This window comes from Podarcis gaigeae, assembly GCF_964106915.1.
Source record: "Podarcis gaigeae genome assembly, chromosome: 15".
NCBI lineage: Eukaryota > Metazoa > Chordata > Lepidosauria > Squamata > Lacertidae > Podarcis > Podarcis gaigeae.
In genome coordinates, this window is record NC_139692.1 from 37878253 (window position 1) to 37901196 (window position 22944).

General features: G+C 42.4%; 1 protein-coding gene and 2 long non-coding RNA genes across 51 annotated transcripts in view; 1 reads left to right on the plus strand and 2 right to left on the minus strand.

Moving 5' to 3' along the window:
• Window positions 1-22944, minus strand: part of LOC310832750 — a 404622-nt gene that overhangs the window by 311424 nt on the left and 70254 nt on the right. The window lies entirely within an intron of this gene.
• Window positions 1-22944, plus strand: part of MSI2 (musashi RNA binding protein 2) — a 450658-nt gene that overhangs the window by 166660 nt on the left and 261054 nt on the right. For 45 of the 49 annotated variants that reach the window (XM_083714630.1, XM_083714661.1, XM_083714631.1 and 42 more), the window contains one exon: window positions 10208-10300. In XM_083714630.1, coding sequence (XP_083570756.1) covers window positions 10208-10300 — 93 coding nt within the window. Of the gene's footprint in view, window positions 1-2367; window positions 2538-10207; window positions 10301-22944 lie in introns of those variants that run through there. The other 4 variants (XM_083714649.1, XM_083714656.1, XM_083714648.1 and 1 more) reach the window with 2 other exon arrangements.
• Window positions 15242-22482, minus strand: LOC310832759. Its single transcript, XR_014558413.1, has 3 exons — window positions 22233-22482; window positions 20984-21068; window positions 15242-16028 (listed from the first exon to the last, which is right to left on the minus strand). It is a non-coding gene; the product is annotated as an uncharacterized lncRNA (long non-coding RNA).

The following is a 22944-nucleotide window of genomic DNA, read 5'->3' on the forward strand; positions in this document are numbered from 1 at the left end:
TTTCTGGCTGGTGGACCAAATTCTTATATTCCTGCCCGCCCTCTGGTGGGTCAAATTTGACAGGTGGGTGGGGCCACACACTAGTCACATGCTGTTGTAGGGACATTAGATGCTGCTGTGCTTTGAAGTCCCAATTGTTGGGACTTCAAAGCATAGAGTGGGGCTGTTTGAAAGCCCCATTGCAAGCAAACTGCTTCTTCCAGCTACAAGAAGCTGAAATATGGAGATGAAGAGACAGAATATTTTTAAGGGGTCTGTGACAGTTCTTGGGGGGGGGGGAGATGCATGTTTACTAGAAGCCAAAAACATTTGTTGTCTTCTGAGACAGCAGTGTGTACATTTCAATACAATATTGATCACCAAGCTTTGACTTCTTGCCTTAGTGTGCAGGCTGAGAAGCTTCAAGAGCACCTTGCTTCGAGTCGGTTCCTAGCCTCTGTACATGTTTCAGCAGACTGACACTAAATAAAAATAAAACCGTTTTAAAGGTAGCAGTCATTGTTGCTTTCCACGGCACAGAGCATTTTGATCTCATTGTGGTCTACTGAACATCTGGAGAACTGGAAAGAAGAATGATTGGTTGCAAGCAAGCAGCAGCCAGTTCCCATTATTTTCAACTAGCACATTTAGATTATTAAAAAATGTTCTAAATGTTTTTGGATTGTTTTAAATTACTTTTAAATGTTTAAAACAGGTTTTTAAATTTTTATTTCAAATAGTATTGTTTTAATGTTGTGATGGTTGCCTGAATGGGGTCCTTTGGGAGGAAGGGATACAGGTTTAACAAATGGGTACAAGTGGATTTTATTTTTAAAAAATAATGGCTACTGTTAAGAAATGTTATGAATTTTGCCAGCAAGTTGAAGAAGTTCCAGACGTTGGAAATCCTTGTCTTTTGTATTCTGCTATGAGAGCACCGGTAATTCATTTACAAGTTCACTTTTCCCATTAGGGAAGTTGTGTTTTAATCAGATGTAACGTTGTATTCTGAATGCAGAGCACAGTGGAGTATGTAATGTAACTCTGCATATACAGATGGTGATTTCTGCTCCCTTCCTCTCTCATCACTTATAAATATATTTAGAAGACACAAGCACCCATGAAGGATGAAATGTCAAAAGTTGAGATTAAATGTATGAGGCAGAATACTTCTCACTAATATTTCTCTCTCTCTCAAATATATGATGTGCATGAAGGGAAGGCATGGGGGGGTGCGGAATTAGCTTTAGGTCTAATTAGTTTCCTCTGAAGTTTAAATTATTTTTGGCAATTTGTGATGCAGATTAAAACACTTTACACCTTTTTAGTTCTCCAGACAAGCCCTGTCAAACTGAAGTGCTGGGGAAGTGAAAGCTCAGCAAATGTCATGGATAGTGGAATTGAGATACCAGAAGCTCCCCAACTTTTTTCAGCCTTGAGTCCTTCCGTATCAGGAATGTCCTGAACTCCCCCTCACCCTTTTTGGCAGGCAAAATCAGAGTCTAGTTTGAAACTAGGTCTAAACCAGAATCAAGGTAAGGATGGTTCAGTTCTGCAAAGTGTAGTGAGTGAGAGAAACTTCTTTTTCCAATCTCCTCCCCTGGCTGCTGAAATTAAAGGTGGATTATTTGTTTTGGCCAGCTCAAACAAAGGCAGCAAAATTTTCTCGCTCATATTTGGCTAAATAGAAATTTCAATGAACTTTCGAGGTAGCAATACTCATCATCTTCAACCAGCACATGACGTTTTTACTTCAGTGGTTCTGAATAAACCTTGTAAACCTCTTTGTCTTTTGCGACAGGAAGGCAGTACCAATATGATATTATTTCAAAGGATTATTGAAAGATCTTTTTAACCTAATATTTCAAACTGTCAGTGGTCACCAGTGCCTTTTTTGTCTCCTTGAAGCCCAAGTCATGATTCTCACTTTGAAGTGACTATAGCTGATGAAGATCGCAGTGACTGAGGCACTGAGGTCAGAGAACAGCAGAGAAGAGATCTCAATGCCGCTGAATGAGGGCACTGATCTATTCTGGCCCTGCACACAGAAAGCTAGCTTTTCCCCCTCACATGCTTGCTTTCTACATGTTGGGGGAGGATGGGTTATTGATTGTTTGAGAGTTCCCCCTTCAGTCTGAAGGTATTCAGGCCTGGAACCAGATTGTTTGTCTTCTGTCAATGGGACTGCCGCTCTGTTGCTCGGCCTCGCTTCTCACTCTTGAGGAGGTTGTAATGTATATGGTTTGATTTGTGCTGCGACTACGATCTTAACATGAGCAGGATCCTGTCCTCAGATGAGGGGCTTGGACTCCGGGCCTATTCCAGCTGTCTGATCCCATTGTTCTCTGCGTAGCGGGTTGCTAGGGGCAACCTGGAACACTGACTCCGAAATTCTGTCAGTAAGTTCCCAACTGCCAGGCGAGATGAGAGAGTTGAGCTCGGAAGCTGCCGGCTGGGAGGAGTAATGTGAGTTAGCAGTGGAGATCAGGTCGTAGCTCAATAATAGAGCGTGTGCTCTGCATGCAGAAGGTTTCGGGTTCACCCTCTGGTATTTACAGGTAGGGTTGGGAAAGACATGTGTCAGAAGCTTGGGAGACCAGCTGCCAGTTGGTACACACCCACCCACCCAGGGATGGGGGAACTTGCAGCCCTCCAAGCAATCTTCGGACTCCCATCTCCCAGCATGGCCAGGGGATGATGGGAGTTGTAGTCCAGGGCCATAGGTTCACCACCTCTGGGGTTAGATTGTTGCCAACAGCCATTGATTTGCCTCCTGTGGCCAGAGTTGGGCCTTCTGTGCAGCAGGGCAATGCCAGCTGCTTCCCGTGATATGTTAATGGTGCATGCACATTCACCCGAGAGATCGCAGCCACGGAGATAAGAAGAGTTGTTCCCTTGCCTGGAGAGTTCACTTCCTGGTTTGCATGGAGAAGGCGTTTTCAATGGAGCCCAGTGATGGAGTGCACAGCTGTATTGTGCCCCAAACCATTTTTTCACCCGGGGAAACCGCCCCTGTGGCCACCCTACCCCTATGCTATGTCACTGGCACAGGCTGCCTGTTTTTAGAGGACTTCCAGGGTGTGTGGGTGTCCTCTTTTACATGTGACTCTCTTTGATTTAGAGGTGTCTCCTCTTTGAAGGGCTGGCCAGTCTGAGACCGGTTTAAATACAAGGAACCGTAATAAGGGAGCAGTGGCCTTGGAGTTCCCTGTCAACAGTTAGCCCCTCATTGCACGATTATTTCCTGCTATGATGAAAATGTGTTCTTTAAATCACAGTGATTAATTCTAAACGTGCATCTATACTTCTAAGCATATGCAAATTTTGTGCAAAATCTCTTATTTTTATTTTGCATAAGCAGCCACCCGAATAAGTACGTATCTGAATGATTAAGGCTGGAATGCAAGGAAGCTGTTTCATGTGTTGACTTTATTTATAAATGAAAAAAAATCACCACACTCTAGCTTGCCTTCCTGCCACCCTCCCCTCAGTTGGTGACACCTCCTTATCTCCGATTCAGAACAAAGTCAAAAGGTTGAAACATGCAGGGAGGTCTTGGGTTTGTGGCATCACTCGGTGGCATGGTGTTGCGTGGTGGCCGTGGTTTGCACTCGGGGAAGAGGAAGAGGACGCTGACATCTGCTTAAGCCTGTCATGGTGGAAAGAATTGCTAAGGCAACAAATGACTTTTATTCCCTCATGGAGGGGAACATGTATAACGAAGCAATTGAACTGTCTTTTCAGGAAAACATAGATTGCCACAGTGAGACTTAATTTTGTGCTTTCCGTTTTTTTGCGCCAAAGAGCTGCTTTCTGAAACAATTTCCTGCCTCGCAATGCATCTCCAAGCATTAAAATGTTGTTGCTGTGCGTTTCCTTGTCATTACCAATATTTCTTTGACCAAAGTCACTGAGGCAAAGTGATGTCCCCCCAGCTTCCCCCCTTCCTTCTCAGTTTCCGAAAGGAAGTCACTTTCCTTCCTCCCCTTCTTTCGTTTTTTGAGATGTTGCATATCAAATTGATAATTGCATATGTGTACACACACACACACACACTCAGAATAATTGCCTCTCCCCCTCCTTTCCCCTGTTCTCCCACCTCCTCTGTGACACTAAATGCTTGGCCCCATATTAAATCAAACACTGGCGTGCAAAAGGCCCCCTGACAGGCCTGCAAATGCTTTAGTTACAAGGCTGCTTCAGCCAGTTCTTATTTGTAAATGACAATTTTCTACAGCAAAATATATGCTTGGACTTCAATTGTAGAGCCGTGGATTGCAGCCAGGAGAGGAATAATTGAATTTTAATGCTGCTAGGTTTTAGGGTGATTTTATTTAAAATAGAGTGAATTAAGTCACTGAAAGATAGTTAGGCTTGCAGTATGGGGGAAGGGGGTGAACATTTGAAATTGGACTGGTGTTTAATTTGTTCCATGCTCTGCCTGGGGTTCTTTGGGGAGGCACGGGTTGTGTATGGCAATACTGAAAATCTAAGAAGGCTTTTGATCATGGCTACATCCCAACATGCAATTGTGTCCCTCGTTGTCCAGTGGCGCCTCTTGGCATTCCCAATTCAGTATTATTATTTTTCAGATATTAGGGGTAGATGCAGTGTTAGGACTGTGAGAATGTTCTGGGGCTTGATGCTTGCTGGAATTCTTTCCCATCAATCTCAGGTGCACAGAGGCTGGGTCCAGCACTGGTTTTTGAAAGGTTCTCTGCACATGCACAGAGGCACCAACTATGTTCACACATAGTACTAGAGCAAGCTTTGGTGCTCCATGGAACTGCTGCATTGGGCTCACATGCTCCACCTTCCCCTCTCTTCCATGCAGCTCAGAGGAAAACTTCAGGTGGGGTGTGGCGAATGAATCCTTGCTTCCAATAAGCTCTGATAATAGTATCAATGCACACCCCTTCTTTCCAGCCAGGGCGTCTTTGGTCCCATGGCTGCTGATGCACTTGTACAGCTGGTGGATTTTCTGCTTCCTGTCCCCCCCCCCCCAACTCCCTTTCCTCCAACCTCTGGTGTCCTTCAAGCTCTGTGGATGGAGGAGGGCACTTAGTCATTAAAGGGAAAGTGGTCTCTTGCATCTCCCCCTGTGTGGGTGCCTGTGCTTTGGTGGGGGGAAATCAGCCTCCTTTTCTCTCCTCTCATGCCAAAAGATCTCATGCCACAGCCTCCAGCTCCTCCTTCCACCACCGGGTCAGGATAGTATATTGTGGTACTGACTGCTACAACTTTTGTTCTTTGTGAAATGTTTGCATCCTGGCTTCTTGTCTTTACTTGTATGTGCCTAGAGCTTACAACTTCCTTTTAATAAGCCATTGTCTTCCAGGCCATCTTGGTATGTCAGCAGCTTTTTGATAAATACATGCTCTTTCCTTTCCCTAGCTCTGTCTGGGATTTTCTTTCTCTCTTTTTGGCTGCTGCACTGGAGGGAAATATGATTATGGGGACTCCCAAGAATATATGGAGGGGCCATATGGAGTTTCACTGAAGCTGTTAGCTCAATAACTAGGGCTGTCATCTGATTTTTAAAAATCGTCTTTTAATCAGTTTAAATCTGCATAAATTTGCATTAAGCTGTCTCAAGTAGGAAGGAAATAATGTTTTTAGATTGTGCATATATATTCCATAGTACGTGCCATCCAAAGAGAGGCATTCCTTCCTTGGTGAGATGGAATGAGGAATGCCTCTTCTAAGATGGTGCCTGCCATTCACAGCTTTAATTAGCATTAGTTAAATTAATAAACTTTTTTTAAAGTTGTCACCCAATTTTATTAGGGATGCCTTTTTAGTCTGTTTTGTTTGATTAATTAATTCTAACCAATTAATCAGTTAAAGGTTGCAACCCTGTTCTTTCTTCCTCTTATTGAACACTATCAGTTTGCTCTGCAAGGTCAGAATTTGCGTGGAATCTTAACTGTCTGCCATTTCTTACATGGCTTTTTGGTGTACTCAGGTGTGTGTCCATCATTGGAAAGTAAAGTTGCCAAGTATGACAGGTACATTTTCAGCACTTTTCACTTTACAGTATACATAAGAAGGGCCCAATTTGTAGCAAAATCAAGCTAATAAATATCCCCATGCATGGTTGCTTGTGGAAAGTAAAGGCTGGCTCCAGACAGGCAGGAAAAAATCTGTAAAAAGTCTTATGCCCCCGCCATTGAGACCATTGAAATGCTCCTAGTGGGAACTATATAATAATACATGCTTCCTTCCTTCTTATTTTCCTGGGCTGGTAAACTTTGTAGACTTAATTGCAAGTTTGGTTTAATTAGAATTTGTTGAAAACTGCACGCATGTCTTCTCTGTATAATGTTATGTGCATTTTGAACTGGAGTATCAGAGTTGTGCCTTGGAGTAGATGTGGAGCCAGAATGCCAGGCCAAGTCATCCAGGAAAGGCTTTTATTACCCAGACAAGTTCTAGCCTAAACAGGAAGTATTTAGAATCCTTGCTGTTGAGGAGAGCCAATGGACACTTGGAGTGTTAGGAGTCAAACCTGTTATTGGGGATTTGTCAGTGCCCAGTGTCCATATTATGGCCTTGGAGGCTCATCACACCACAGAGCCATGGATTCTAGGCCTTGCTGTTGCTGAGATTGGGCATGCCTGCCAATTGGACATAGAGAGTGGGGCTTCAGATCTTTGCGTACCCAGATCACAGCTGCCCTCTTGGTTTTCTTGCAGTCTGTTTCCTGTGCTGACAGGAGAACCAATCTACAAATTGCCATTCTTTTTAGATCTAAATCAGATTACATTTCTAATATTATGATAAAAGCAAAATGCATGGGTAGGTTCAAGAAAAACAGAAGAAATCTTTGGACCTGTTGATGCAGGCAATAATCCTGGGACAGCAACCTTTTGGCCCATCACTGGGTTTTTGGAGCCAAGGACAAAGGGTAGTGTGGTTTCCTCCCAGAAAGTTGAAGGTGGTGAATCAGAACCAGCGTTGCTAGTGATATGCACCTCACCCAGCTATTGCAAATAAGCTTACAAAAGTTTAGGAACAACAACAACAATCTGTGGTTCCCTGCTGGTAGGCCAGGCTAAGTAAAACATTGCCTTCTAGCATGCAGATTGGCATTGGAGAGTTTAAGTGAATCCTCCTTCCCCCATGATCCAGCTTTGTATTCCTTCCTCTGTGGCTAGTAGTATGGACAACCAAGTAGGCTGGTGGAGGAGGAATGGAGATACCTGTCCCTCCTCCACCATCACATGCAGTGCCTTACATTCATAGGTGATAGAAGCACGTTGAACCTTTTTTTGGGGGGGTCAGAGCTCACCCAGACCTCCATGCTCTGGTTCCTTGCAAATTTGTCTGGGTGTGACTGTGGTATGACTTGTTGTCCCTCACCTGAAAGCTCTTGTGTTCAGGACCGAGGTGCTGGGGTTACCGCATGTGTGTGTTCTCCTTGTCCTGTAAACCCTTTTCTGACTCCTGAAGTGAAGAGCATCTTCAGCTCAGCTAGGGAAAGTTTGTGAGCTTCTGTCGCAGCTAATGTCTTCTAGCAGCACTGTTTGCAGCCAAGGCGTAATTTTCCCCTTGTTGCTTCTCCTCTTGAATGCCTCCCACTCTGAGCTGCCTAAGCCACACACAACACGATCTCACTAAAATTAGTTTTTAATTGATCCTCAGAGTAACAGAATGCTCCCGCGTGCAGCGCAAGTCACAACACATTTGCTGCTGTGGCCAAAAGGCACTCCAAGTTGTTTTGGACACCTGTTAAGATTTTTTAATGCAAATCTTTTGTGATCTCGGGTGAAGTCTTTATTGTTCTTTCCAACCTGCTCTATTCTTTCCCTCCTGCCTCGCCAAGCTTGGAAGCTCTTTGTGGTCTGTGCACAGTCATGCGTGTGGCTTCTGCAGAGCGGCATTTTGGAAACTGCGGAGACTTCAAAGAGCCATGCAGCAGCCCCTGTCCTCAGCCTGTGTGCCTTGAGGGCCCTCCCCTTGGTTCTCTTTTCACCACTGTCTGAACAACATGATGAGGAACTGTCTTTTGAAGTTTTTCATCGCCTCACAAATATTCTTCGGAAAATAATTTACCTCAGTTTTAATCCATTTCCATCTCCTGTATGTAGTCCCTTCAGCATTCAAAAGGGTGAGAGAGTGTTGGGATTAGAGAGTTGTATCCAACTATATTCTACTTTGAATAGGCCCAAGTTAGTCATGTCCATTAATTTCAGTGGGTTTAAGCTGAGTAGGACCAACACTGGAGACAACTTGGAGAGTTTTCCCTCAAAATTTATGTTTTACCTTAGCTTAATGGACCTTATCCATTGTGTCAGTAGCTATACAGGCTCCCCTCCCCCCTCTACCCCAGTGTTAGAAACTGAGATATGAAAGCTAGGAGCTAAATGGCACCTTAAACCCAGGTTATGGACGCAACAACGAAATGCCTAGGTGCACTTTTTATAGCAATAATACAAAGCTGAAAATGAATGAACTGCAGCTAAAATATGACGTTCATTTTTCATGTGCTCTGGTCCTTCCCCTTCTCAACTCCCTAGTATTCTTAAGAGGGTCTCTTCTCCAGTCTACAGAGAGTAGCTAGAAGTGGGGAGGCCAAAAAAGGTCCTCCTTTCCTTCCACTCTGCAGTTTTAATCTGAAATCTTAGGCGCAGTACTGTGCCCAGAGCTCGGAAACTGCTCGCGCTGATAAAATTCCCTGTCGCAAAATGTGCCTAGAACAATGGGAGTTCCGAACACTGTATATCCCTCTTGTGATTTTCAAGAGGTGCTAAAAGTATGTCTGCCCACCCATGTCCATCTTGCAGGCAGTGTTCTAGGTCCCCTCTGTTGGTTAGCATTTGTGCAGCACTTTGAATATACTGACTACTTTTGACAGGGCTTTCTGCCATTTTTGGATGTCCAAGTATAAAACATGTGCAACAGGGAGAACGATCCTAATTGCTAGGATCTCTCTCTTCCCCCTCTGCCCCGGGTCAATGTGGAATATTCATTATTGTATTTGTCAGTGCATTTTACAACCTCGTTTGCACTTCATTCTACTGCATGTATAATAGACCAGCCCATTGTCAGAACTAGTAAGGTGTAGCAGTCAGTGATACGGACTGAGTTCAAATTCTTGCTCAGCCAAGAAGCTCACTGGCCATCTGCTAATGTGCTTCATAGTTGTTGTAGTAATAAAAAAAAGTGGGCACTCATGCTGATAATTCCCAGGCTGTGCGCTGGAGCACACCAATGTGACATGAGAGGGTTTGAAGTGCATGTAGAAAAATTAAACCCTTGTTCCTGTATGGGGCAAACTGTAGTCAAGTCCAGATGTTTTGGGACAGCAGCTCCCATCACCCCTGACTATTGACAATCCTGTCCCAGCAACATCTGAAGGGCCACAGGCCTACCATATCAGATGCGCCTTTTTTGAGCAGGGAATCCTATGTAGCATTGCTCTTTTCATTCCTTCAGAGTCATACTTGTACTACAGCCAACATTTTTAAGAGATTCCTAGAAGGATATGCTGGGAGACAGAGTGAATGGTTATATCCAGCATTCTTTTTTTTTTAAAAAAAGTAGGCCTGGCTGTTATTTCTCTGGGAGTGGATTTGAGAAATTGTGAATCTGTAGTTTAATAATTGTCATGGGCTGCCTCTGGGACCGTTTAGGCCAAAAGATGGGATTTAAATGTTTTAAGTTCAAAAATATATTTATCAAGAGAGGTGTTCCTTCAGGTTTTAATCTGGGGGGGGGCTGTTGATGAGGCACCCATCCTGAGCAACTTGGGGAGCAGTTGGTACACAAGTGTTGGTTTGTTTTTAAATTATGGAAATGGTTGGAGGCGGCCAGTGTGTTTGTGTGGTGGGGAGGGGGACTTCTTTTCAGGCAGCAGCCAGGCTACAGAAACTGTTTGAAACTTGGCTGCAACTTATTTTTGGTTTTGGTTTTTATATGGAGGTGAGGTAGTGGGGGTGAGGGAGCTTTCTCAAAATGAAAATGCTTATTAAAAGAAAATACCCAGTGGGCACTGGGGTTGGTGGCTGCCTAAACCCAGCCATCAAAGCAGTCTTAACCAAACAGCAGTACTTCATATAATTGAACTGAACGTACATTCCTTTTCATGGGGAAAGAGATTTACCCTTAACTGGATTAAAGGGATAGCATCTGAAAGCTATGTCTATGACATGCATTGTATTTTTGTTTTTCTTTAATAATCTGGGGTAATGCTGTTTTTTTCTTTTTCTTTTCTAATTTCTTACAGATGGTCACGAGAACAAAGAAAATATTTGTAGGTGGATTATCAGCTAATACAGTAGTGGAAGATGTAAAGCAATACTTCGAACAGTTTGGCAAGGTAAGTTTCAGCATGAGTCAACATAATTTACAATCTGAATTTATTTGCGAGAAACATGAAGGTTTTTTTCTAATGATGGTCAGTTTTGTGTTAGCAGTGACGCAAGTCAACAAGTGCTGCTTTCAGTATGTTGCCAAATAGCCTCATGCTGTTGGAGAAGTGGTGATCTTTGCGTATTTCTGCAAGCCATCAAACTAGCATGCTGTTCAGCACTACAGTGATTCCACATCAGGCACGATGATGCACTCTTTTATCTTGCGTAATGTAAGATGTGGAGGATAGGTTTTTGTTTTTTTTCATAGTAAAGTGTGTGCGTGTAAAACACTGAGTGAATGAATGAATTCGTTTTAAACTGTTCAGTTTAAAATGAATTCATTTTAATCTGCTTTCATTTTGAACTGTTCAGAGAAGGGCTGTGGCATGTCACTGCCATAGCAGACATGTTGGAGAAGCTTTTGTGAGATGACTGCAGAACTGCAGAGCTTGTTCTTTTTTCAGTAGGGGTGTGTGTCATGGGGGGAGCAGTAGACATCTAGTCTAATATATGGTCCCATGATAGTCAGTAGAGCTCTTTTTGTGAAAAGGCTATATCCTACCCCCCCCCCCAAAATATGGTCTAGTCTGGTTTCTTCTGCAGGCTTTAAACGAGTGGACCATAAGAGTTGACTGGATAGCAGGTCACATCTGTGGGCAGGACGGCATGTATAGGATGCGCTGCCAAAGAAAAACTCTCACTCCTCTCTGCTCTCCTTTTCCATAACCTGTATTCCATATATTGATGTCACCATGGCATGCTTTTCTTTGTTCTTAAAAGTGGAGGCAATGATGTGGATTGGAGGTAGAGAAATGGATAGCATGATGGCACTTTCATATGGGGAAGTTCTGAACTAAATAATAGAGTGGAGAACTTGACACGGGGATGCTAGTTTTGGTGCCAGGCTCGTGGACTAGATAATTTATAGCTGTTCCCTGTGTGGGACCAGTCCAGTGGTAGTCTATTCCTCAGACCTTCAAACTGTTAAACAAGCAGGAGGCTTCATGTGATGCAGTGCAGTCTTGTGGCCCTCTGAGCCTGTCCAGCTTGGATAAATGTTGAGGGCATGGCCATGCACATAACTTACAGTTGCTTGTAATTGCAAATTATATTTGCGGTATACTTGCCTTTATATTTAGACATACACACATACATCTTAGGAACCTGGTGTTGGATAAGCTGATCCTCAGAGAAAATCAAACATTTCTTACATTCTATTGATGTTATCCAACAGACCTCAGTTCAACCAAAGGTTCTTGTAGGTTATGCTGTGATTCTTTATTTTCAGTCCTGCAACAGCAGCTGTTGGTAGAAGGATATGGAAGTATCTGGAAGCCAGATCAATTTCAAAATCTTTGATTAAACGAAAGGTCTGAGGGTGGAGATGGGGGTCAATTCTTTTGCATGTCTGCAGCTCTCATTCATTTTAATCATAAGTGGCCTTTCCACATTTGCTGGAGATGGTGTATTTTGGGTGCTGACAGATCTGAGCCATGGGATGAAGTTCTCTTGTGTAAGCCTTGTGAAGTATCAGCTAGCATTCTTTTCCACAGCTTATTTGGAGAAGTAGTGATAGAATGTGCTCCAAGTTAATGAGTGGTAAGGGGGTGCTATTATATTTTGCAGGCCCTCTCTTGATTCACATGGGGTCTGTTAAAGAGAAGGAAAGATTCACTGCTATTTTGAATATTTATTTTGGGTGTGAGTATGTGAGCTTGGTGCTGTACAAATTACACCAAAGATGTCCCTGCCCCCAGAGGGCTTTTAGGCTGCACTTGGGCAGCTGCCATCCATATCGGTGAAGTTTTACACGGGCAAGTTCCAGAAATTGTATCCTGTATTTTTAGGGTAGCCTTTGAATGCCTTGTTTTGTGTACACCTTCCTTTCATGGTGAGGGAACTTCTAAATAGTTATTTTGCCGGATTGATAGTTGTTTTGCAAAACCATTCATTTTATTTTTCAATGATAATCTTCGATTCCGGCAGGATGATGTTTACAGCCCGCTGAGCCCTTTATTAAAGGATTATGGCAGCGTTTGAATGTTTCTTCCCTAGTTATTGTCAAATCTGCCAAACTCCTCCATCTAGTTTTGAAGTTAATAACAGTTTTGCCGCATGCATGTTTCCCTGTTTCTCGCATGCACCCTTGAGGAATCATTTTTGTTTTGCCATCTGGTGGCTTCATGCTGAGTCTGAAAAATAGACAACCAGGCTGAGATCATCCAAGCGTTTTAGTGGGTTTTGGTGCCTCTTTGAGATTTCTCTCTGTTAGTCTCTTATAAGGCCCTTTTTCTTTTAAACCATGCCCCCCTTAAAACAACAACAAACAACACTTGTTTTGTATTGCTATCCTAATAGCTGAATACACCCCATATCAGCAGACCTTTTAGAAAATACCAGTTTTCAATGCTTTGTTTATAATAAGAAATAAGGCTGTCACCTGATTACTAATATATCAGTCTATATATCTTACGAATTTTTAATTTATCCGGGTTGATTTATTGTGGATCTTCTTTGCCTTTCATAGATGAACACATGTGTTGTAGCAGGCATCATATTAGAAGAGACATCCCACCCATGAGAGAGAAAGGAGAATATATCTTTTCAGATGTGTTTGCCACCTGCCATTTTTAGAAGTAGTTTTGTAAAATGTTTTAAAATGGGAAGCATCTTTCCAATTGATAAAAATTGCTTTACACTGATTAGCCATACTGATTGGTCAGTTTCATGGAGCTGCCCTAATAAATCCCAAACACTGCTGTGTGTGAAATTTTCCCTGTGGAGCATCCAGAAGTTCACCATTTCACCTTTATTTTAAAACTTTCCCTTTATTATATACAAAGATTGTCAATCACAGTATGTATAGAGAAAGGGCTACTCGGCTGTTATCATCATCCCCATAAGGATTCCCCCCAACCAAAAAAAAAAAAGCAGCCAAATGAAGGGGAATGGAATGCAATATTAATACAGACGATATTTGAATATAAGGGTACAAATGCTGATTTACTGAAACCCTCTCAGAGGTTGAGAGTTGTTTCAAATGCTAGTCCTACTCAGACGATATTGGACTTGACTAACAGGTCCATTAATTTCATTCTGTGTAGTGTGAGTAAAACTTAATTGGATACAATCCTCAGTCCACAGCTCCATTAAGTATATGTAAGTTGCTGAAATGAGCTGGATTGTGACCTTCAAGTTGGGGCCTCTTTAAACATTCTCTTTTTATTCACTTGGAATGCCATATCTCAGGCCTAAGATCTTCGTCATTATTATTATTATTATTATTATTATTATTATTATTATTATTATTATTAGCTTTTGCCAGTTTGGGAGAGAAATTGACATGAAACTGAAATGCAGCTCACCTTCCATGTTGATAAAGTAACTGGAGTAATTCTATGAACTTTAATAGGGTTGCTCATCTTATTTGAGAGCTGCGGTTTCAGATACAGCCACAGTTGTGCAAGGAATCTCTGGGAAGACCAGGGATAAAACTGAGAATCCCAGATTTTACACTGACTTCTCCACTTTTACCTCTGTACTTCAACTAGAATACACAGAAGCAGTTAAAATTTGCATATATCCATACGTGTGTGTGTGTGTGTGTGTGTGTGTGTGTGTGTGTGTGTGTAAGTAATATACTGCAATAAAAAAGTCACCAGCCTCTCCAAACTTGATTAAAGCTTACACTTAAAACATCCTAAGACCTGAATGTTCTGCTTCTTTTAAAGCTGTAAGCTGCTGCTAATAAAAGGGATTGTTATTTTTCCTCACCCCACCCCTTTGTAGGTACCACTTGCTTTCCAGAAGTCCTGTGAAAGTAACCCAGTCCTTATTTTTGGAGACGCAATTTATACTTTATATGGTGAGCTGTGTAATTAGTTGGGAAGACTTATGCTTAGTCACTGGTTTATCCTAATCGGCTTTGGCTTTTCCCAACAACAAAGTGAGCTTATTTTGCTAAGCTGAAACAACTCTGCTCCCTTTGTTCCTGTCTTTTTATTGTCTCATTCCTTTCATTCTGTTTCACTGCCAAAAGTTTTGTTTCATTAGGCTTACGAGTCATTTCCAATCCAGTGGGCTGCTACAATCAGGCCTTTATATACCTCAGCTGCCCTGTTTCCCATGTCCTCCTGGGTTTGTGTCAAGATGCAGCCCTTCTTTGTGAAATGTTAACTATTTTTTTAATTTTTAATTTTTTTGCTTCTAAGCTACTTTTTCACCTTACAAGTACTTGGAAGTTGCTGATCTCAAGCATTGGGATGCTATACCAGAATATTTAGGTCATACATGCCATTTTGGGCAGAGAAAGGTTAAGCCACTGCACACTAGGAATGCTAAAAGTAGCTGGAGTTTCAGGGCTGTTTAATTGTTTGTTTGTTGCTCCAGTCATGCAGGATCTTATTGGAGAAGGGCTGTGTTCAGCTTTTGCAGCTGCAGTCTTCTGAATCGCAAGGTGTACGATATTATTTTTCACCATGTGTAAGCAAGATGGTGGGAATGTAAAATGTGTGTTGTAGCTGCCAGAACTTTTCAGATCTGAGTGTCTGAGAAGTAGTGATGCATGTGTCAAGCCAACTTAGTACATCAATGCACTTTTCTGTTCTCTATGTGTAATGGTAAAAGTAGTAATAAAATAAAATATAATAAAATAAAATAGCTGTGCTACATTATCTCAAAAGATCAATGATGTTTTAAGACTCAATAAAAGACTCCTTAAGCATTTGTTCTTATTCTTGGACTTCAGGCATTTCTCTTGAAAAGTAGCCAGGCAAGGCATGTTAAGTTTGCTATGTGCCTGCCTTAAAAGAGAAAAAAAAACCTCAAGTGGACAAGGCTTTCAGTGTCTCCTCCCACCCCCCTCCTATCCCAAAGTGAGAGATTGAAGGTGGGATGAAATTTAGCACCCAGTTAAATTGTTAAAGTCTTGAGCAAAGGGTGCGTGGCCAGCAGTGCTTCAGTGTTAATTCATTATGACTACATTCCTTCAACCGCATTTTGGTGATATACCCCCATTTTGTCATCACAGCACTATTGGGCTGGGTGATTTGCCCAAAATGAGCTTCGTGATCAAGTAGTAGGGAATTTGAACAGAAGCCTCTTCAGTCACTTTGATACACTCTCTGCCACATAGGCTCCGTTTTTCTGTGCTCCTGGGCTGCTTGAAAAACTATTGCTTGTTTGCTAGTGTAGAGCAGATCTACCTCCGTCCTCCTGGCCATAAATACTTGAGTAGAATGTCCCTTTCAGAGGCAGATTTTTTTTCTTACTGGGTGCAAAGAAGCATGGGATAGCCTGTTCTTTTCAGCTGAGAGGAATGGCAGTGGTTTGCTTCCTACTGAAGTCTCTATGGGTGAGGCTAATGCAGGAAGAGACTGTTGCTGTTAGGAGAAGTAGGTGTCTGATCACACCCACAGATAAGGCAGGAAAGGATTGATTGATGGATTGATTGCACTTATATCTCACCTTTCCTCTAAGGAGCTCACACAGTTGTGTATAGTTTTCTTCTTGCCCATTTTTATCTTCACAACAGCCAGGTGAGATAAGTTAGGCTGAGAATGAGACACTAGCCCACATGGCTGAGTGGGGATTTGAACCCTGGTCTCTCTCAGATCCTAGTCCAACACACTAACCAGTGCACCATGCTGCCTGTCTAAACTTTGTCCCATTAGGTCCTTCCTGTGTGCTTTGAATCTTAAACAGAAAAGAAACAAAGGATTAAACTTGCTGTTTCTTTAGGTGTGCCTGAGCATAGCTTGGGTTTTATGTTGCAAGAATAGTAGAGTGAATGCCAAAGTGTGCTGTAATCTCCAAAGAAAATAAAGATGTACTAGCCTGTTGTTAATGTTTTTAATACATCACACATTTGAATAAAAAGCAAGGAGCCAGCAATGGCCTGTTTAACCCAGCAGATGCGCTTGTGTGTTTTCAAATTGTGTATATGTGCAATCTGCAAGAATCCCGGGTGTTGAGGAATGTCCCAAAAGAGTGATAGAAGTCACACTATTAGTTGCTTTTTTCAAGTCCTTCTCTTTTTACAGCTGTGGAAATATCACCCCATCCAGACAGGAGATCTCTGCCTCTTTTGGCATGTATACCTGGGTGTGAACAAGTTAATGATCCATTGGAGTATTAAACACTCCAAGGTTTATTTTTCCCTGAGGCCCCAAGGGCCTCTGAAGATGTCATGATAATAGGATTGTTAGCATGAGAAAAGGCAATATTCTCTCCATGGGTTCATTTTAGGGGGATTTGGCAGTGCAGCCTCCTAACCTTGGCTTCAGCCTGATGCCAGTTGGTGAGAAGGGTTGTGATCCTCCTAGCAGTGAAGGGTTATTTATTCTAGCATGGGCAGGCAGATGGAATGGCACATTTCCTCTGCTACACATTGAAATGTAGATTCTTTTAGTAAGTAGGGTACACTGAAGCTTTTTTTATTGTTGTTCCTCTATTCAGAAATCTCTCTTTTTTTAAAAAAAATTGACTACTTGTTAGCCAGTTACAATTTTCAGTGCTGCATTTCAAGACACTATATTTGTAAATTAGTTGCATTCAGAGTAATAGAAGGTCAGGTCTTGACTTAATCTGAATTTGTAATAATCAAGAGTACCCAAAAGATTTTAATATGCATTGGAGAAAATATGTTAGTGCATTTTTGCATGGCTGTTGCTAATCTCCCCTGTGCCTACAGAAGCCAGCTGGAGACAAAAACTTGCATCTCATTTTATTGTCCTACTTTGACTCTGGATGTATATTGTCCAGTTAACTTTGAAAAGAAACCCATTTTGAAACAAAATTATTCCAGTCTACTTTAGAAGGCAGTATTTACATATTACCTTTAAGGAATAGTTTATAACCATTTCCGCCATCACCTCCCAAATGCTTGTCCTCCTCTGGTGGATCTTTTTAACCAGTATGAGAGGCATATTGGGATATGGGAACATAACCAGGGATGTGCCCAAGAGTGGCAGTAAGATTATGGGGGCGAATCCAGTCTATTTTGAAGCTTAGACAGAATCAAGAGAGCTTCCTTGCACTAGTAGGTCAGATGAGATGATGTGGCACTCCTTAATCCCTGAAAAAAAGCTTCGTGGGTCTGGGCAACTAGGAGTCCTGTTCATTTTGGCTACTGGCTACCTTTGCCATGCTTAGCCCTGAAATTCACATGAGCCAGATGGGGCAAAAGTAACTTTGCATGGTGCTGCAAGATGTCCCGACCAGAACTCCAGAGTTGAAGAAACTAAGATAAAATCTGATACATCCTGCTTTGAACTTTTTCAAGAAATAAGACTTTTTTTAAGGGCAAGAGGGGAAGAAAGACTCTTGTCAAATAATGCATTGTGTTGGATAATGACACAAAACATTGTTGTCACCGTACCAAAAAAATGTTAACATCCTGAGTAAAGTGCTTGTTACTGTTTTTTGGGGTTTTTTTTTAAGCAGACCATTTTTGGGTCTGAATACTCAGAAGAGCTGGAAAGCATTTAGAATATCCCTGAGAGATGAGTGTTCCTTGGCTGTAAGGAGAGGGGTGTGGATAAAAAGCACTGTACTGCGGGAAATGGGTATAATGACACTTTTTCCTACATGCAAGCAAATGGCCATAAATCGGTCACTTATGACCTGTTCAAGTGCCTTTATATATACAGTCAATGCTATTGTCTAAGGCTAGAAGGCTTTTAGGCAATTGCAAACATTATCTCCTCTCTGGTAGACCTAGGATGTAGTGCATCAGCCACATGGCTCCATTTGGGGGACCAGCCAGTCTCTCTGGCAAATTTCATTCCCCTTTTGAGCATTTGTTGTATTTTTATGTCTCTGTCTCTTCAGTGGCTTTATGATAAGACTGTTAGGAAATGTGTCACAGCAGCACACACCACCCTCATGAGGGATTGTAAGAGAAAAGCCATGCCTAGCTAACTCTGAAGGCTCCAGTCTTGGTCACTGGGTTTCCTTCCCCAAATCTGTCAGAACAAGAAAGGCACCAACAGCCAAGAAAACCTAAGCTGCCAACATTGATGGTGTGATGCAAGCCTTTCCTCTCTTTTATTTCTCCCTTCTGTCTTAGCGTGCCTAGGGATTTCAGATTTCTCAGTGGGATGTGAGAGAGGCACACAGCATATACACAGTACATACAGACCTGCAGAAAAATAGTGGGTTTGCCAAAGTTGCCACAAAATTTAGCTAAATAGAGGTGTCAGGGGGAGGAGAGAGGACTGTCGGCTAGCAGAGCAGATGCCCTGCCACTGAGCATGTGCAGAGAGGAACAACAGCAACCTCCTCTTGCCTCTCTTTCTGGCCAGTAGTGAGAGGTTGGAGAGAGAATGGCCAGTGTGAACAGTGGCAAGTACGGGGGCCCACATTTAAGGGGGATACACAAGCCTTTCCTGAAGTTGCATTTGCGCTTAATAGCAGTTAACGGTGCCGGTAGATTCAAATTACTTTTGGACATGTCTTTTTTGGTTTTTGAAAGAGAGTTTTGTTCGGGAGGCCGCCAAGACCATATAACACCGGTCTTGAACGACCTACATTGGCTCCCAGTACATTTCCGAGCACAATTCAAAGTGCTGGTGTTAACCTTTAAAGCCCTAAACGGCCTCGGCCCAGTATACCTGAAGGAGCGTCTCCACCCCCATCGTTATGCCCGGACGCTGAGGTCCAGCGCCGAGGGCCTTCTGGCGGTTCCCTCACTGCGAGAAGCCAAGTTACAGGGAACCAGGCAGAGGGCCTTCTCGGTAGTGGCGCCCGCCCTGTGGAACGCCCTCCCATGAGATGTCAAAGCGATAAATAACTACCTGACATTCAGAAGACATCTTAAGGCAGCCCTGTTCAGGGAAGAAGAAGAAGAAGAAGAGTTTGGATTTGATATCCCGCCTTTCACTCCCCTTCAGGAGTCTCAAAGCGGCTACCATTCTCCTTTCCCTTCCTCCCCCACAACAAACACTCTGTGAGGTGAGTGGGGCTGAGAGACTTCAGAGAAGTGTGACTGGCCCAAGGTCACCCAGCAGCTGCATGTGGAGGAGCGGAGACACGAACCCGGTTCCCCAGATTACGAGACTACCGCTCTTAACCACTACACCACACTGGAAGTTTTTAATCTGTGATATTTTGCTGTATTTTTGGTTTCTATGGAAGCCGCCCAGAGATGGGTGGGGTACAAATCATAAATAATAATAATAATAATAATAATAATAATAATAATAATAATAATAATTTAATTTTAATAATTAAATAAAATTAATTAAATAATTAATAAAAATTATTATTATTATTATTATTATTATTATTATTATTATTATTATTATTATGGCATATTTTATAGGCCTAAAATTCACATACCCTTTTCCTGGAAGTTGTGGATGTCTTAACACTTCTCTCCTAACTCCATGCTGAAAGAGGCAGGCGAGAAATGTTTGGGTTCATATAGTGAGGTATAAGGGGACTGTGGCCCCCCTAGATGCTGCTGGACTATAACTCACAGTATTATCTGGACCCATTTCTGTCTGGTTTCAGGACTGGTCATGGCCCTGAAATGGTTTTGATTGCCCTGCTTGACATTTTTGTTGACCTTTCCATGTCCTTTTATCCATTGACCACCCTCTTCTTTGGGAGTGGCTTCAGGAAGTAGATGGTGAGTCCTGCATGCTATATTTTACATCTGTTTGAAGCTGCTGGGAGCGATCCTCGTGAGTTTTAGAACAAAATGGGACACCACATTCTGTCTCTCTGTTCCATCCAGGAGAAGTGTTGGAGGTGGTGATGAGCTGGATGTGGGCCAATAAATAGAAGTGGAATCCTGATAAGACAGGGATGTTACATGTCCTGAGTGCTCTTGACTAAGAATTGACAAAGAACTTGAGAGATGGCTGGTTCTGTGCAGGGTTGCAGTCCCCAGGAGGAGCAAGTCTGTAGTCTGGGCTACTCATGGATCCAACATTATTACTGGAGGCTCTGATGTCTTTAGTGGCTAGGAGTGCCTATTTCCAGCTCTGGCCACTTTTGGGCAGAGATAGTTTGGACACTATGCTCCATGCACTCCTAGCTCCCATATTGGATTATTGCAATGCACTCTTGGTGGGGCTGCACTTGAAAACAACTGAGAAGCATCAACTGATCAAAAATGCAACTGCCAGATTACTGGCTGGGATTTCATTTAGAACTCATATAACCCTCATTTTAAGAAGTTTCACTGGATTGTTGTGTGAAGAAATAATGCCTTTTGTCTGCAGCTACTACTATCAGTCCGTTTGTATTCCTTAGGGTTCCCAGATGCATATTTACTCTCAGGCAGGGAAAGGGCTGCTTTCCCTTAAACCCCCTCCCCTACGAGGTGTATTGCCTTGAAATAAAACAGTTTTGGGGTATGGTTACGGCATACTAGTATTTAGCTTTTTAGGGAAGCTAAATGTGCTCTTCATACAAAACAACATAACAGTTTTGTTGCTGTGTGTTTTCCACCCAGATCTAGGACGTGGTGGCAGCCTGTTTGATGATGAACCAGGCTGTTTCAGAGTTCTAACTACACTGTGAAAATGGCTGGCTCCAATATCTCTGTATGCCATATACTGGAGTATATCCAAATGGAATTGTGTTTGCATCTTCAGATAACTGATCGAAGATCCTAGAGTTTTAGCCTGAAAGTCGCTTACCTTGTGCTTATTTTAAGTATGGCGCGTTGTCTTGTTTTCACAAGCTGAAGATTTGCAATAGGTTATTTTACAGTCTGCTTGATGCCTGAAAGAAATGTTCCACAGGTGAAACAATAAGAGAAGCAAAAAATCTATTCCCGCTAGCAGGGCTTTGATTTCAAAGCTGCACTAGCACAGTGAAGATCATGATTTTGTGTCAAACATGATGTTTATTTCAAAATAGACCTTGTAAGCCCCTTGATCTTGGGATGAGCTGAAGCTGATAGGGTTGTATTCCTTGCCAGAGGCGAACACTTAATTTTCTCAGCTTAAGGGTTAGTGGAATCAGCTTAAGGGTTAAGTGTTCTTTCCTTTTTTATTTTTCAAGGTACCCAACGTAAAGTAAAAAAGGACATGCGCCCTTTGCTATTGACTGTCTTGTTATTAATTGCTGATAAGATCACAGTGGGCATGATTCACCAGTGACTTCTTCTAGGGAGGCCACTGGAATTTTTTCTCAGGCAAAATGTGAAGCAAATTTGAGGGTCCTCATTGGGTGAAACATCTGCAGACGTTCAGAAGGCACACTCCAAACACTTGTGATATTTCATTGTAGTATTGGCTGTGTAATTAGTACACAAAGAACAACATAAGCTACAGAAGCCAGGTTTTACCATCTACATTATGACTAAAATCCACTTTAAAGAGTAGATTTAGGTAATTTGGAGCTTCCGTCTCTGTCTGGATAACATCTGAGAAATATTAATTCTTTCAGCTTCCCTAGATAAGCCTAGAGTTCTTGGGCTCAAGTGGGAGGAGGTATTGCCTCCCGACTGAACCCTATTGAATCTTATTTAAAAATAGGAAGGTTTTGAACAATTGGAAAGCACACACTGAATTTTCTTCATAAGCACACACTTTCCCCACTGTACAGAGGGGTCAACTACTTCCTTGTTTTCCAGAATGGACCCCCCCCCCAAAGGGCAGTGAAAACTTAAGTCCTCCACCTTCCACAGCAGGTGCCTGTCGTCCATCTGAAGATAGCTGCCAACATCTGGTGCAATTGCCTCTCCAAAAGCTGTAACAAGGGGGCCTGCAGTTCAAATGCAGAGAGAGCATCGCCTCCTTAATGATAACAAGCTGTTGGCTTCCCCTCGGAGATGAATTCATCTCACAGATGTTTGCTTAGTTTTGGCAATCTTATCACTTGTAGCTTTGGTGATTATGCTCAACTGGAGACTATTACTATAAAAGAATAGTTTGAACTTACTCCATTTCTATGCTTTTTTGTTGTATTGTTTGCTTCCGAAATATAATTTATATCAAAAACGGTAATGTTGATCCCATTAGCCAAGTACCCTTTAAGACATCTGCAGGCCAGTAGCTTCTCGACAGTAAGCGCTGGTGAATGTCTTTCATCCATGCTGACATTTTTAATGTTCCCTCTTCAGCAATTCTGTGGTTTCAACCCTTTGTTTAACACTACTTTCTAAGCAATTACTTCCAGCTCCTCCTGCGAATGATCCTTATGACCCATGGTTATATATGTGTATGTTTTTGCAACCTGTGAATCACAAAGGATGCTCTGGCATCATCCTTAGGACAAGAAGGCTATTTGTGATGTTGGTAATGGTTATAAAGAACACACGCAGCTCTCTTAACATCAGAAGTTGCTTTGTTTTTTATATCGTTTGAAAACCGAGATAGCAATTTGGTGCCACCTAATAGGCCCTGTTCAGTAATCTTGCAACACTTCACTTTTGAATCTTGCTTTTCAGGGCTCCCCCTCCTACCCCCCCCCCATTTCAGTGCAGGCTTTTTGTTCAAGTGCCTGGGTTTTAACTCTAGTAAACAGGACCTATTTTTGGAAGCTTGTTTATGGGCCTCGGGTGACTCAGATGCGGCTGAAGAATGTGTCACTGATGGCGAGGTCACCATACATGTAATTTCTTGGCCCATAAATAGATATTGATCCAAAGAGC